Source organism: Pempheris klunzingeri, chromosome 17 (assembly GCF_042242105.1).
Source record: "Pempheris klunzingeri isolate RE-2024b chromosome 17, fPemKlu1.hap1, whole genome shotgun sequence".
Lineage (NCBI taxonomy): Eukaryota > Metazoa > Chordata > Actinopteri > Acropomatiformes > Pempheridae > Pempheris > Pempheris klunzingeri.
Genome location: NC_092028.1, coordinates 3780900 through 3795630, shown reverse-complemented (window position 1 = coordinate 3795630; position 14731 = coordinate 3780900). Strand labels below are relative to the sequence as shown.

The following is a 14731-nucleotide window of genomic DNA, read 5'->3' as shown; positions in this document are numbered from 1 at the left end:
CTAGATTTATTTATCAGTATTTCCTATAAGTCTAGCCTAATATTAGCATCACATTACAATACCTCTATGTGCACATGTAGAATATATGGTAAATATTTCTGTTTGTTGTTTTCTAGTTTAATAATACAATGATAATAATGGGATTAAATTAATCAGAGCAGTGTACTTCATTTATAGTTTATCTATCTTTTCTTCAGTAAGCAGGACCCATTAATTCCTAAAAAGTCTTGTGTCTTATGTAGCAAACTGGGACTATTAACTATTGATAATCAGCATGTCATTGTGTAACCCCGTGTTGTAGAATGACAAATAAATGCACCCTGTATTTTGAGTGAACATCCTCTCACAGGGTGCAAACAGATCCTATCATGTCTGATATGTGTACAGTTCAGGTGAACAACCAGACTGAGTGCAGGAGAGCAGAAAGAGGTCGTTTGCAGCAAAGACTTATCTGACCTGAATCTTCATCATCTTCAAACAGCTCGCTGTGCACAGCAGCTGCAGGTGGGGCTCTCTCACATCCGCCTCTCACCACGTTACTCAATACCACAACTAAACGACACAGGCTGTGTGTGTGTGTGTGTGTGTGTGAGAGAGAGAGAGAGAGAGAGACAGACAGACAAAGAGAGAGAGTGAGAGTATATTTGTACTGCAGGTGGTAGTGGTAGCCCATCATAATAATATACTGTATATACATACTGTATATAAAAGTTCAAGGATTCAAGGATTCAAGGAACCTTAATTGTCATACCAACACACATTTACACATGGGGAGGTACGAAATTACATTCTCAGGTCCCGTTTTAAGCCAAGATAAATATCAATATAACAAATAAAATATAGAAAATAGAGGTCCTATATAAAATAAAATAGAAGTGCTTGGTGCAGGTAGGTGTGTGGGTGTGTGTAGGGGCGTGGGATCTACAGAGCACCACCAGAGTTCAGCAGTCTAACAGCTTCTGGAAAGAAGCTGTTCCTCAGCCCGGTGGTCTTACTCCGGATGCTCCGCAGCCACCTGCCCGAGGGGAGAGGGTCAAAGAGAGTGTGCTTCATGATGCAGATGGCCCTTTTCTTGCATCTGCTAGTGTAAATGTCCGTGGTGGTGGGTAGTCCTCTGTGCAGCCTTCACCACCCTCTGCAGAGCCTTCCTGTCTGCAGCAGAGCAGCTGCCGTGCCACACGGTGATGCTGGTGCAGAAGATGCTCTCCACCACACATTGGTAGAAGCTCCCCAGTCCGGTGCGCCGCAGCTTCCTGAGGAAGTAGAGATGCTGGTGGGGCTTCCTAACCAGGTGGGAGATGTTGCAGCTCCAGGTGAGAAAGAAAGTGTGTGTGAAAGTGGTATGAAATATCCTCAAACTCAAAAAGTGTCAATATCAACACAGCATTACAAGTTATAGTAGTAACAAATGTACACAGTGTCCTTTATAAGTGCAGTTTTGAGATACTTGTACTCCACTTTTACCGGCTGCAACATTAAAGTGATATTAATGCATAAATGATTATAATCCAATAATATAATATAATTAATTCTTAAATGGGACATTCTGCATGATGAGTGCTTTTACTTCTGGTAATCTGTGACAACAGTCATTCAAGTCATATTCTGGAGGGAAAAGTACAGCGTTTCCTTTTGAAATATTGGAATAAATATGTACGGTCTTCTGTCTTCCTGAGCACTTTGTTACGTCTTTACAAATCTACAGGTAAATGGATTACACATCTTCAGCCCGTTCTCATAAACATCAGTGGAGTGCTGCATTTGAGTGCATTATTAACATGGCAGCTGTCAGTGAAAATGCCCACATCTGCCGCTGCACAGATGTTAGTGTGTATCATGCAGTACACTGTAAATGTTCCTGCTGATATATTGAGATGCTGTATTGTTGCTGTGTTGCTGTTCAACTTCATGTCACTAGATGGAGCGCTTGGTGCACACACACACACACACACACACACACACACACACACACACACACAGATTCCCCTCAGCCGGCAGACAAAAGCTGTCACTTTTTTCCTTCTTCACTTCATGTGAAATGTACATTCTATGACCCACAGTGCTGCAACATTCTTTGTGGTTTGACAAAAGGCGTGTAAATAAAGTACAACTATAAATAAACAACAGAAATGACTAATGCCACATGTTTGAATACCTCTGTCACGTTTTCAGTTTTTAGATGATTCTTTTGCAGTAATAGTAGAAGACAACCTCACATTTGTTATGTTTCAGACACAAGTGAAGCAGCAAGTTGGAGCTGTTGAAGAGAGTACATTGTGGCTTCATGTTGCTGTTGCACAGTACTATTCCTACCCAGCTACTACTACTACTGATGAACCTGCTAACACTGCCGTTGTATCCGATCTTTTTGTCCTGCTATTACCAGCCTGCTTAATTTAAGTTAAAAGCTCTCCACTGATGTCTCCTGTTTTGTTTTATGTTTTTATCCTTCACCATTTTTTCCAGTTTTGATTCAGGCGGTGTCCGTCCAGTAACCAGCAGGACTTTTTAATGAGAATTTATATGAAATGATCTTCGCCTCAGCCTTCTCACTCTTCCACCAAATGTCTTTCCAACATAAATATGTGTCCTTGGTGTGCCTAGAGATCGGCAAACTATGAGAAAAGACCTTCCTCTTTTTCTACTGCCCCATCTTTCAGCAAAAATGCGAGAACACCCTCTGTTTTTGTGATTTGGCTCCTCTTGTGATGTCATAAGGGTATCTGCTGATCATCCTCCAGCCCTTCAGCAGGACGACTGTCCTTGCCCACTGAAAACCTCCTGAATCCACCTCACTGTCCGCCATTGTTTTTTGCTCAGTAACGCCAGCTCCTGGTAACACAAGGATGTCGAAGGCCATACTGTGTTTTTTTGAACAATAAACAATGTAAACCTGCCCTAGTAGGACCTCCAAATACAAGTAGGAACTTGAAAGGGAGCAGGATACGGGACCTTTAATGCTGCATGGTATTACTGAAGGTGAAAGCTAGAAAGTCATTCAGTAGCATTGTTTAATATTTGCACTAACTTATGTGTCTATGTGTAATGTGAAAGGAATGTCTGTGTGTAGGGACTGGCACAGAAATATCACTAGCTCTAAGTTTAAGTGCCACTGTCTGGTTGAGTTTCCCCATCCTGTCCAGGTCTAAATAGCAGGTTACAGGGGTGTGTTTGACCACTTCTGTAACCTTCCAAAGTCGACTGTGTTACATTCACACCAACGTGACACAGTGATTGGACAGTGTGCAGAGTTTAAACATCTCTCTCTGGCTCTCTTTTTTCCTTCTTGGCACAACTATTTCTGGTACTTTTCACGTAAACAAAGGAGTGTAGAGGTATGAATCTTTCAGGAGACAATGCCTGAAAATGTGTGTCATTATACCTGAAAATGAAATTGCATCTGACCGTTCTCTGTGGGCCTTTTTCAGGGAAGACAGTTTTGATTTGTCACAGTAGGAAAAGCACAGATAAATAATGTAATGAATGATGGCTGAATTCCATTTAGTTGCTATGGTTTCAGGGTGATGGTGATGTTGTATACTGGCCCACTGAGATAGCTTACTGGGACAGAGACATTGTTAATGTTATTAGTAACACCTGTGCAGATTTCTGCTTTGGAAAAGGCCCATGATGGCCAGCTTTTCACTCCTTTGCTTGAGGTGGACGTCATTTTGAGCTATTTTGCATTGGACTGCAAGTGATGATTATTTTAATTCTGGATTAAATGCAGATTATTGCCTTTATTAATTCATTGATTGAATGTAGTAAAATAAAAAGTACAATATTTTAAAAGAAAGTCCCAATTAAAGTACAAGTACCTCAGTTTAGTACTCGCACTTGCGTCATACTTCCACATTACCCTTAATTGAATATGTTAATGAGCAAACTGCGCGTGGGCACTTGATTTGTCCCGCCTCCTCGCGGACCATGCGCGTGACGCCTCCCTGACGTCAGCCGTAGTAGCTCGTGCCTCCAGCAGCAGGTCTCCCCTCTTCTTTCAGTCCGCACGCCCCGACGGAGTTAACGGAGCCCACGGAAGTACCTAACGGGCCGGCCGTCCTCGGACGCACGTTCAGCGTCAGAAAATGGACAAACTGTGTGTGAAAGCGTCTTCATTTCTTTTTCTGCTGCTCAACTGTCATTTCAGTTTGGCTTTTATCCTCAAGAAAACTGATTAGGGAGTTTGAATCCACCGGCGCCCTTCTGGTTTCCTTCTAACTTGTGTGGAAATGTAACGTTAATTCATCTTCTTCGCCGTGTTAACTTTTGAAATAACTTTCACAGCTTTTATCTAATGGATACAGCCACACCGTTGGAGTATTTACACGCATTTTGTGATTTTTGAGGCTTTCCTTTGGAAGTGGAAGTGGACTTATTCTGTCGTCCCGACAGCTTTTCGTCACCTACGCTAGCTTGCGGCGAATAATGCTCTTTCTGGTCATCTCGACTGTTTTAGTAGTTTTGTTGTGTTTACGTGAATAGAAAACCATCATGATTTCAGAGGAGAGAAGCAGCCACGTAAATAAACAAGCCCTGAACTTCCCAGTGGGTTTACTGATTCGCTCTCCAAAGAAGCGCCTGGCCAAACTTGGGAGGAAACCCAGCAATGGATCTGTCCAGTAAGTCCTTACATACCTTTAAATACGTGCCTCAGTGGAAACACCTTACTGTGACCCCCTTATTTAGCCTGTAGTAGCACTAAACATGCATTAACACATGCTTAAAAGGACACTGATATATGTTGTAATCAAATATATGCTTATATGTATGCAAATAAATGTTTAAGTGTTATTTTATAGAAAGCAGTTATAACCTCTCCAGTGAGGACACGTTCATTACATTCGTGTAGTACTCCTGTAAGTCACCCAGGTGTATAAACCAGATAATGAATGACTAGATAGTAAAACACAGTTTCATTCGGTTATAGTTGCTGATAAATACATGAAAAATGTTTGTTAAATGCTTACAAATGCTAAGAAAGTTGAAATGAAGTGTGTAAATAGTGACTAGATATAGTGATAAATCAGTGACAAAAACGCACCACACTTGGAAAATGAGCCATTTTGATCAGCCTGTATTTAAAGTAGTCCTTATGATATGCATCAGAAATGCATGTATTAGAGAAGTTTTATAAGAGGCTAAATAATTGGAGAAAAATAAAAATAACTGAATAAGTTTTGCACAAGCATATTTTAGGAGTATTCAAGCTTATTTTTTATCTTTCTTTACTGGTTTTATGGTACTGGTTATTGCCAGCTTTTATAAAGCTCATTGGCCTATGTAGTGGAGATAAAGCCATCTAAAACCAGTTTATCCACTAAGAAAATCATTTTTCACCTTTGAATATAAACACATTAATGACATAATTAATGTTTTATATAGTGCAAAACCCATGTGAGATATATCAAAATTCTGTAAGGGAATATTATTCAATATGAATGAAAAAGTGCTGGAAAAAAGTAACTATTATCTATCTGTAAGTGTATATGATACCTTGCTATGATCATATTGAAGGTAGTTTATCTTTTTGTTTACCCATAAATCCCTGGGCACAGTCACACACTGTGATTGACAGGAGAGTTTGACCTACGTGGATATAAAAAGCTACATATAACTACAAATGCAGAATGGCTTATTATTCCATTGTGCATGGCTTAGGCTTTTACATTATCTCACTTTTTCTCCTCTGTTCCCCCTCAGGTCCAACAACTCGGACAGCACTGTCCGCTCCGCAGAGAGCGTGGGTGTCCGGCAGCCAGCCAAGAGCAAAATCCGCCGCCACAATAACAGGCTTTCAACTGTTTTCAACCACAGCCCCAACCTGCGGGACAACGGACGCCGCGGCCAGGCGCTGGGCAGTGGGAGCCTGGTCAGTGACCTCCAGGCTGCAGACGACCCCGCAGAGCTGTCCAGTCAAATGTCTGTCCCCGGAATCCTGAAGATCTTCGGCAGTGACATCTGTCAAGGGACCAACTATAAGAGCGTGCTGGCCACCACACAGTCCAGCGCAAAGGAACTGGTGAAGGAGGCGTTGGAGAGGTGAGGGGTGTTATTAAACTGGTGTATGGGTCATGTTTTGGATTTGAGATGGGGTATAAAAAGCCAGGCTACGTGTTGTTTTAGCTTGGATATTTAAATGTGGAAAAACTCTATATATACTCTATATATTTTGTGATACTTTGATATTTTTGATATTCAGAATTCTAGTGGTGTCAATTAAAGCCATTTATCAAGAAAAAATACCCAAAAGTTGTCAATCCCATCGTTTCGGATTTGCTGCTTTTCTCTATTTTTTATGATTGTGAAGTGAATATGTTTATTTGTTGGACAGGTGGTTGGAAAAAAAAACAAGCAATTTGAAGACATCACTTGAGCTCTAAGAGAATTTTCTTACATTTTATGAACTGCATGACTGATCAGTTAATCAAAAACAACACTCAAAGTCTGCAGCCGCTAAGGTTAGCATGCTAATATGCTCACAATGACAATGCTGACATGCTGATGTTAAGCAGGTTTAATGTTTACCATTTAGCACTGAACACAAAGTACATCTGAGGCAGATGGGAATGTCATTAGTTTAAACGTAAACTGAAAGGATAATTCCAGTATTTTAAACCTGCTATTTTTAACCCTGATAACATTACAGCCAGTGAAGCTTGTTCGCAGTTCATTTGAGGTTACTGGCTATGGTACCTATCAGTTATTTTGAACCAAAAATATGTATAGATAGGGTCCAGGTTTAAAAATACTGGTTTTATGCTCTAAATATTTACAATTTGACCTGATAATAGCGCTAAATAAAAAGTTAAGCAAAGTTGTTACAATTCATAATGAGGAGGACATGAATGTTTGAACCAAATTTGTTTCTAGTCAATTTGGTAGTTGTTGATATATTTCAATTTGGACCAATGTGGTGGGCTGACAGACATTGTGATCCAGGAGCCATTGGTAAAAAGAGTACGGCCTCCAGGTTATCATATCAATAGTTATATTGGCCTAAAAACAGGAAGTTGACTTAATTCAGAGGGTTTAACACCCACTTCCCCCCCTGTAGTTCTCTTGTCCAAATTTCTACCTTTGTCGCTCAGGTACTGCCTGGAAAAAGAAGACGCCAACGACTACGTGCTCTGTGATGTGATTGGCCAGACAGGCGCAGATAACCAGTGGAAGAGGGAGTGTTTCCGGGTGGTTGGGGACAACGAGAAGCCTCTCATGCTGCAGTCACTTTGGAAACCCAAGGAAGGCTTCTCCAGGCGTTTTGAAATCCAGCTGCGAATGAGCGTTGAAGAGCAAAGCTTAAAGGACAGAGACACAGTCACAGCAGGTATAAACTCACATCTTCAGAGGTTTTGTTTCTTCCTCAGAAACCAAAGGTTGCACCTACCCTCCATAAAAAGCATACATCTAACCATCCTCAGCGATGTAGATACAAGTCAGTGACCCTTACATCCTTACGCCTGGGCAATCAATCAATCAGTCTCTGTTGTGGTGGCATGGGGAGCCATTATCCTTGTTTCTTATTGCAGGCTAACAGCCGTCATTGTCCAGCTTATCACCAGCTAGAGCAGGGGAGATGGTAGGCATGTGAGAGAGGTCAGGAGGAAACAAAAGCTGCAGTGAGGGATAGAGGAGGTCAGTGTGGCCCCACTCTTATCTTTGTTTTATTGCAAGGGCCCATTAGGGTCCCTTGAAACATCCAGGCAGTGGGTAGCTCTTCCCATTGGGCCTGTCGTGGCCAGAATGTGGCCACTCACTGCTGTTATTCTTTCTATCAGAGCTAACTTCCTGCACACTGGGGACTGTGCAGCCCTGTTGACTTTGGCACAAGTTTGTTGTGGTTCTCTCTGGGTTAGACCAATACCCTGGCTTTTTAATCAGTGTTATTCTTGGTGCGACTGATGTGTTGGAGCTTCCTCTTGATCGCAGCTTCGGAAAAACAAGATAAAACCTGTAAAAAAAAAAACCTTTTGAGAGCTAATTCTACATTTAAACTAGGACTACAGTGATTATTGGTTTATTTTGGGGAGATAAGTTTATTTTTCTTTCTTGCCTTGTGTAAGATGAGAAGATGAATACTACTGTCATATCTTTACAGTAAATATGAGGCTACTTCCAGTTAGCTTAGCTCAGCACAAAAACTGAAATAAAGGGGAAACAGCTGGTGTGCCTCTGTCCAAACTTAACAAAATTCCAAATTAGAGCACCTTTAAAGATCTTTAAAGACCCTAACTAAAACGAGACATATTGTGTTAATTACTGAGCTATAAAAGTGCTGGTTGGAAAGAAAGAAACCAAGCAAGCTGTTTATAAGCATGTTTCCCCAAATACTGAACTATTCCTTAAAGTGAATTTCATCAGTCTGGGTTTTGAGTTTTTTAGCGCCCCATAATGGTCTTAATGCTGTTTCAAAGAGTTTCCCACGATCAGAAGAACATTAGTGTTTAAAGACTGCAGCCTGAAATATTGGTAAATATCAGTCAAACACCAGTTCTTATGGCCCCCCCCATATGTGATCCACCCTCCTCTCCTCTCACCGACCGGGGATGAACCCTTTACCTCTACAGTGTGAGCTTTTTAGTCACTGAGCCCAGACTGTCACACTGGTGCTGAACAATGTGGAAAACACCCATTTCCACAGCTGATAAGAGCAGCAGAGCTGCGGGGGTGAAGCCGGGCTCTGTGGACATTCCAGGGTGCTTAATGGCTCCAAATGAGCTGAATAGTGTTTGTGTTACGTCAGGCCGACAGAGCGGCTGTTGGTATCAGATAGAGGTGGTCACATCTCACTTTCCCCGCATGTTTCCTCTCTTTCCTCTGGTTATGTTTCATTTGAATTGGTGCCAGCATAGTGAGCCATTATGATGGAGTCTGCTGGCTACACCACAGTGATTTCGGGGGATTTTGGTAAATTTGGTCATTTTTTGGTTATGCATTTAGTAAAATAGGTTTCACTTTAAAAGATGATTTTTCACCATTAAATGTTGTGCTTCTTCTGTTTTTCTCTTTGTTAAATAAATGGGGAAATGTATCTACCTTTTTATTAATGTGTTTAATTTTTTGTTTTGTTTGAAACTATTTTGAAATGTACATGTTGTTGTTTTACTCCAGTAAGGATGCATGCAATTTCGAAAGATAAATACCCAAAGTGTCCAAGATGCAAAAGAAAAGAAGGAACATTTAGGCATCTTTTTTTGGCAATGTGAAAAATAAAGGATTCATGCTTCCAATGAATCAATATTAGATATCGAGGTTAATATAAATCTGTGTCTAGATAACAAAGCACATGATACAATTTATCAAGAAATACTTTGCAAATAATTGTGTTTTGTTGTTTTGGAAAATTCTGACCTTAAGAGAAATGAATATCTTAAGGCAAAACTTGGCTAATTTTTGAAGGTTTTTTGGCTTCTTTTTTCATATTTGGACAATTCTCAGTAATGAGGACTTGCATTTCTAAATGTGGAGGGTGGTGCTGGATTGTTAGATTCTGTTTAAGAGGAACCTTAGTTTATGGTTTTTCTTGATTTGCCGTCTTTTAATGTGTGAAAGACAAGACGTGGCCTATTGACAGTAAAGTGAAAAAAGGGAAAAAAAAGCATAATCTCTTACTATACATTAAGTGGTCTTTTCTGTGTGTGCTTTTTTCTCTGTTCTGTGCACTACACTACCATGAACATGCTACAGTTTGTTTTTCTTATTGTAATAAGAACATGTACAGTTCAGGCTTGTTGGAGACACTAGTTACTCAGTTAGGACATTTCCTTTACACACTGTCCTCTTGCCAATCCAGGCATCAACGCTCAGGCTCGTAAGCTGCAGAAGAGTCGCTCCAGAGTGACCTCGCTGTTTGTGGACGGCAGCGGGGAGGATGTGGATGGACTCGGGATCTGGAGAAGTTTGAGTGAGATGGATCTGTCTGCGATGGGGAAGGAGGCCGGCCGGGCCCAACAGAGCGCGCTCAGAGAAGATCCCGAGGCTGAGGCCGACAAGGAGGTCCTGCGGCTCGGGATGGAGAAGGAAGAGACGGAGAGCAGTGATGACAACACCACCCAGTACTCCATTCACCCACCCTTTGACTTCCCATATTTCCTCCTGCTGCAGGGCTACAGCCACAGACAGGTGAGTGAAATTGGAAGGGAAGTGTTGTTGGTAGAATTACTTTAAACAGATAAGAAAGATTATATTCATTATCATTTCATCTGATTGTTATTATTTTCATTATTAATTAATTAATAATTTGGTCAATTAAAATCTCACAAAATAGTGAAAAATGTTCATCAAATCTTAACCATATTGAAAGTGACGTCTTCAGGTGTCTTGTTTTGTTTGACCAACAAAACTCAAAAATATTCAATTTATTTTAATAGAAGATCAAAAAACAATACATATTCAGATTTGAGAAGCTGGAACTAATATGTTTGGGCACTACAAAAATAAAAAAAATTGCTACAGATTCAAGACTTTGGTCATCAGCACTCTCCTGTTTCTCTGAATTAAGATTTCTTTTCCCATAAACCCTGTCTTTCTCGCTAAATAATCTTTGCTTCTTCTTTGCTTTCTGTTTTGCTAAATGTACGTTTGCCAGTATACTTTCTCTGATCTATAGACTAACTTCTTGCTGTGTTGTGGAAAGTTTGTTCCTGAAGAAGGGAGGACTCCATGACTTAATTAAAGACTGCACAAGGTCACTGAGTCTCCTGGCAGTGTGTAGGTAGGCTGAGGCAAACACAAGCTCATGAGAGACAACAGGGTGTAAACAAGTACATGAGAGTGTTGGATTGAACGTCTTACACTAAGAACCTCATGGAGAAAAGCCCAGAGTCAGAGAGTAGGGCTTTGGTATCACAGGTTATAACAGGCCAGAGAGGAAGGAAACACTCAGGGCTTCACTGTGGATTTCTCAGAATGGATTCAGGCCATTCAGGGGTCGTGATGTGGACTACTGAGATCCTGTAAAGGCTCAGAGGGAAACAGAGGTGACTCTTTCTTCCACACAGGACAAGCTGTCTGTCATCATGTCCCAATGAAAGAACAAGGAACAGAGAGTTCACCATACAGTCAGGGGAAAACCTGCTCAGAACGTCGAAATCAAGGAGACAACTCTGATCAAAGGCACACTGTAGAGGAGGATAAAATACACGAAGATATAAGAGTATATAAACAAACTCAGTGAGAGGCAGGCACTTAAAGTGGTATGCAGTAATCTGTATACCAGGATACTTGATCAGGGTTTTAAACTATGGCCCTAACGCACGTCCCTGTGGACATGTGATGCAGTTTAAATCACCAGATCACACAGCTCATTTTTCACAGTAAACCTAAAGCTAAAGCCACAGCCTGAATCTCTAGGTTGTGGCTTCAGCCCAGCCCATTCCCAGGAACACCAAGCTCCGTCTCGCAATGCTGTTTATCCCCGCTGCTGGAGATTGCTGACTGTGCAGGATACTGGTAGCACCACAGCAGGCTTACTCTTACACAGCAGCAGGAGGTCAACCTAAAGCCAAAGCAGAGGACGAGGCTGGTCTGTGATATGTCACTGGTCATATAACAGGAACTGAAAGCCGCTGCACCGCGATTTACACCTTTACGGTTTGTTATTGAAATATGTATCTTTAATCTCTTTAAATTCTCATATCTTAGAAGCTGTAATCAGCAAATGTGAATTTGCACATTTTCTATTGACCATATTTTTGAGTCTAACAAATTAGCCGTTGCAGCTCTAAACAAAAACACGGTTTATTGTCCTTTTTTAATGTTTATGATAATTTTCAATGTTACTGTTTTTACTTTTTTAGTCATGCTAGGAGCAAGGTTTCTTCCCAAATTTCCACAAAGCCTCTGACATTTCCACCTCAGCTGTACTTTAGTGCAAATTAGAAAATCTTAGCCAGCATTTTACCTACATCAGCATGTTAGCATGCTGTCTTTAGCATTTAGCAGTCTACAAAATTTAAACAAAAAGTCATCATTATAAACTTCATTAAGGTAGACATTGTGGCAGAGCTATTGCATTGAATTGCTGTAGATTGTGCAGGTGTACCTAATAACGTAGACACTGAGTGCACAAACTGAACTTTTGCGTATGTAGCAATTAATACCTGTATGCAACCTGTGAAACTTTTCAAATATGCAGGAGACCACACATGATGTATGAGCAGCACCTTCACACTAATGTCACTGCATTGCTTGCCTCGGGCCTCTCAGACTGCTTGGCTCTTACCGCACAGATGATACGGTATCATTGCAGGACTAATAGTCTTAATTTGGCGACCCCGAGGTCACGGACATCACTGATGTGTCACTCATAAGCCCTTCTTTTCCTGTCTAGCCTCACGCTGTAAGTGCACGTTGTTCTTACACCATCTGATCCTGCCGCTGTTCACACGTACGCTGCTGGTTCACTTCCAAAATGTTACACAAGAAAACTAATCCTATCCTACACATTGAGTTTCTGCAGGTTTCAACCGGAAACAGGTTGTCCATCAAGATTATGGGATTAAGCTAGAGCTGAAGCGCTTTGTTGAGTAGTTGATCGATGGAAAATTGTTTTGATAAATAATTAATCAATAATTAAGTCAATTTTCATGCAGAATTGGCAAAGCTGATGGTTCTAGATTCTCCAATTTGTGAATTGCTTGCTTTTCTTTTGCTGTGTTTCTTTGTCTAATGTGACAGTAAACTGAATACCTGTAGGTTTTGGACTGCTGATCAGACAAAACGGTACATTTAAAGACAGAAAATAGACATTTGATACACCAGACAATTGATGGATTAATCTAAAAATCCCAAAATGATTGTTAGTTACAGCCCCAAATAAAAAAACAACAACAACCTTCTTTTGCAGGATTTTGTGATCTACCTGATGAGTGGGACCACGACCATCTTTGGCTGCTGCAGGGAGCACTGTAATGGAGAAGATGAGGAAAGATTAAAGGTCGACATCCTTCTCTTTGCTCCTGATGTGTTGCCTCAACACTGCTGTGTCAGACGGCTGGACTCTAACATCCCAACATCCACAGGGGAGCACAGAAAGACACTGACAATGCTGAAGCCCCTCCACGGTGCTCCTGTGACCAGAAATGGTCTCCTTCTTAAAGAGGAGGTGGAACTGAACCCAGGGGACTTAGTTGGCTTGGGGAAGCACTACCTGTTCATGTTTAAGGATCCTACCAGCACGTCAGGATCGCTCCAGACTCCTCCTTGGATGACTAGACTCTGCCCGAACTCTGATACAAAGACATCATCGTCTTGTTTATCATGTGGCTCCACTATCGCCATCAAAAGGTTCCAGAGGAAGACTTTACCACCTCGTTGGAGGGACCTGGAAGGCACAGAGGCTTCTGTAAGATATGAGCTAGAGCAGGAGGAGAGGGTCCTGCAGGAGATATTGGATATGTTGGACCCCAGTGGAAATGAACCAAAGCTGACGCCTGCTTTCCTGCTGAGCCTGTGCATCCAACACTCAGCCTCCACTTTCCAGCTGACACACTTCAGGCAGCTGCTGCTCCGGATATCCAGCCGGATCCAGTTTGTTATGTGGGTAAGGATGAAACTCTGCTCTTTCTTTCTGACATCAGATAATTCACCTTTTGTGTCAGAGAATCTCAAATAAACAAAGTGTTAATAAGTGTTTATCCAGCACCGTATTCCCCTGAGTGTGATGAAGAATGTACAGCAATCAAATGTGCCATCAGGGTTGGATGTAACGTACATCCGATGCTTGATGTTTGGTGGTAATGAATGCATGAAATGGATATTTTCTTTATGTGTTCTCTCTCTCAGGAGAAGACAAAGCAACTTGCAGCAATCCAGCCAGAAACGTGAGTAGACAAACCACAAGTGTTTTCAGAATGTCCCAGAAATACATGACAATGACCTACCACAGAGAGAAGAGCCGCAGCTGCTGCCTGAGATGATATATGACACTGAGTTTTACTGTCTGAATAAAAGACGAGTTAAAGTCTGATTTTACAACTATGTGCTCCTTCAGAAAACAATGAGTTTTTTTAAATGCACATTGTGCAAAGAGAGAATTTCCCACAGTCTCTTCTCTAAGAAAGTGAAGGCAGAGAGGAGTTTTCTCATGAGCTCAGTGTTTACTTACTTTATCATCAAGTGTCACCACAGTACACTTTGTGTGTCTCAGGAGGTGAGAAAGTTATCCAAGTTTGACAAACTCTAAATCAAAGTTTGTCATGTCAGCTTCAATGGAAATGAAAGGGAGATGCGATTCATTTTTCAAGGACAGAGCTGTTATGAGGTGTTACTTTCAGAAAGCACAAGGGTGCAACTAACAATGGTCTTAACTAGTAAATAACCTGTCAACTATTTTTTGATTTATTATTTCATCGCGACTTATAAAACAATAGTGAAAATTGCCCATCAAAGCTTTTTTAGGTCCAAAAATCACTAAAGGTATTCAGACTACAATTATATTGAAAAGATATAAATAACATATTCTCTCTGGTTGAAGTTTTTCATTTGATGGTATTAATAAAATGACAACTGACTGATCATCAAAATTTTTGTTGCGTCGAACTAATTAGATATCTCATAAAATAATCATTTCAGTTCCTGTTGCAAAAAGGAGAGGTGCCTTTTTCCACAGCAGACATTTTGAAATGCTATACCAGAAAAAGCAATGACTTCATTACTAAGAATGGAAAGTTCCTGTTTCAATTGTTGCTGATGTTCAGAAATATCAGAGGAACTTAAATCCAGATATGTTAAT

At 40.9% G+C, this 14731-nt stretch overlaps 1 protein-coding gene across 1 annotated transcript in view; it reads left to right on the top strand.

Annotated features, from left to right (window-relative positions):
• The first annotated feature begins 4393 nt into the window (after positions 1-4393).
• Positions 4394-14731, top strand: part of radil2a (Ras association and DIL domains 2a) — a 28276-nt gene continuing 17938 nt past the window's right edge. The window contains exons 1-6 of the mRNA XM_070847736.1: positions 4394-4619; positions 5701-6039; positions 7089-7324; positions 9791-10119; positions 12845-13540; positions 13783-13820. Of these exons, the coding sequence (XP_070703837.1) occupies positions 4492-4619; positions 5701-6039; positions 7089-7324; positions 9791-10119; positions 12845-13540; positions 13783-13820 (1766 nt within the window). The 5' untranslated portion in view covers positions 4394-4491. The remainder of the gene's footprint in view (positions 4620-5700; positions 6040-7088; positions 7325-9790; positions 10120-12844; positions 13541-13782; positions 13821-14731) is intronic.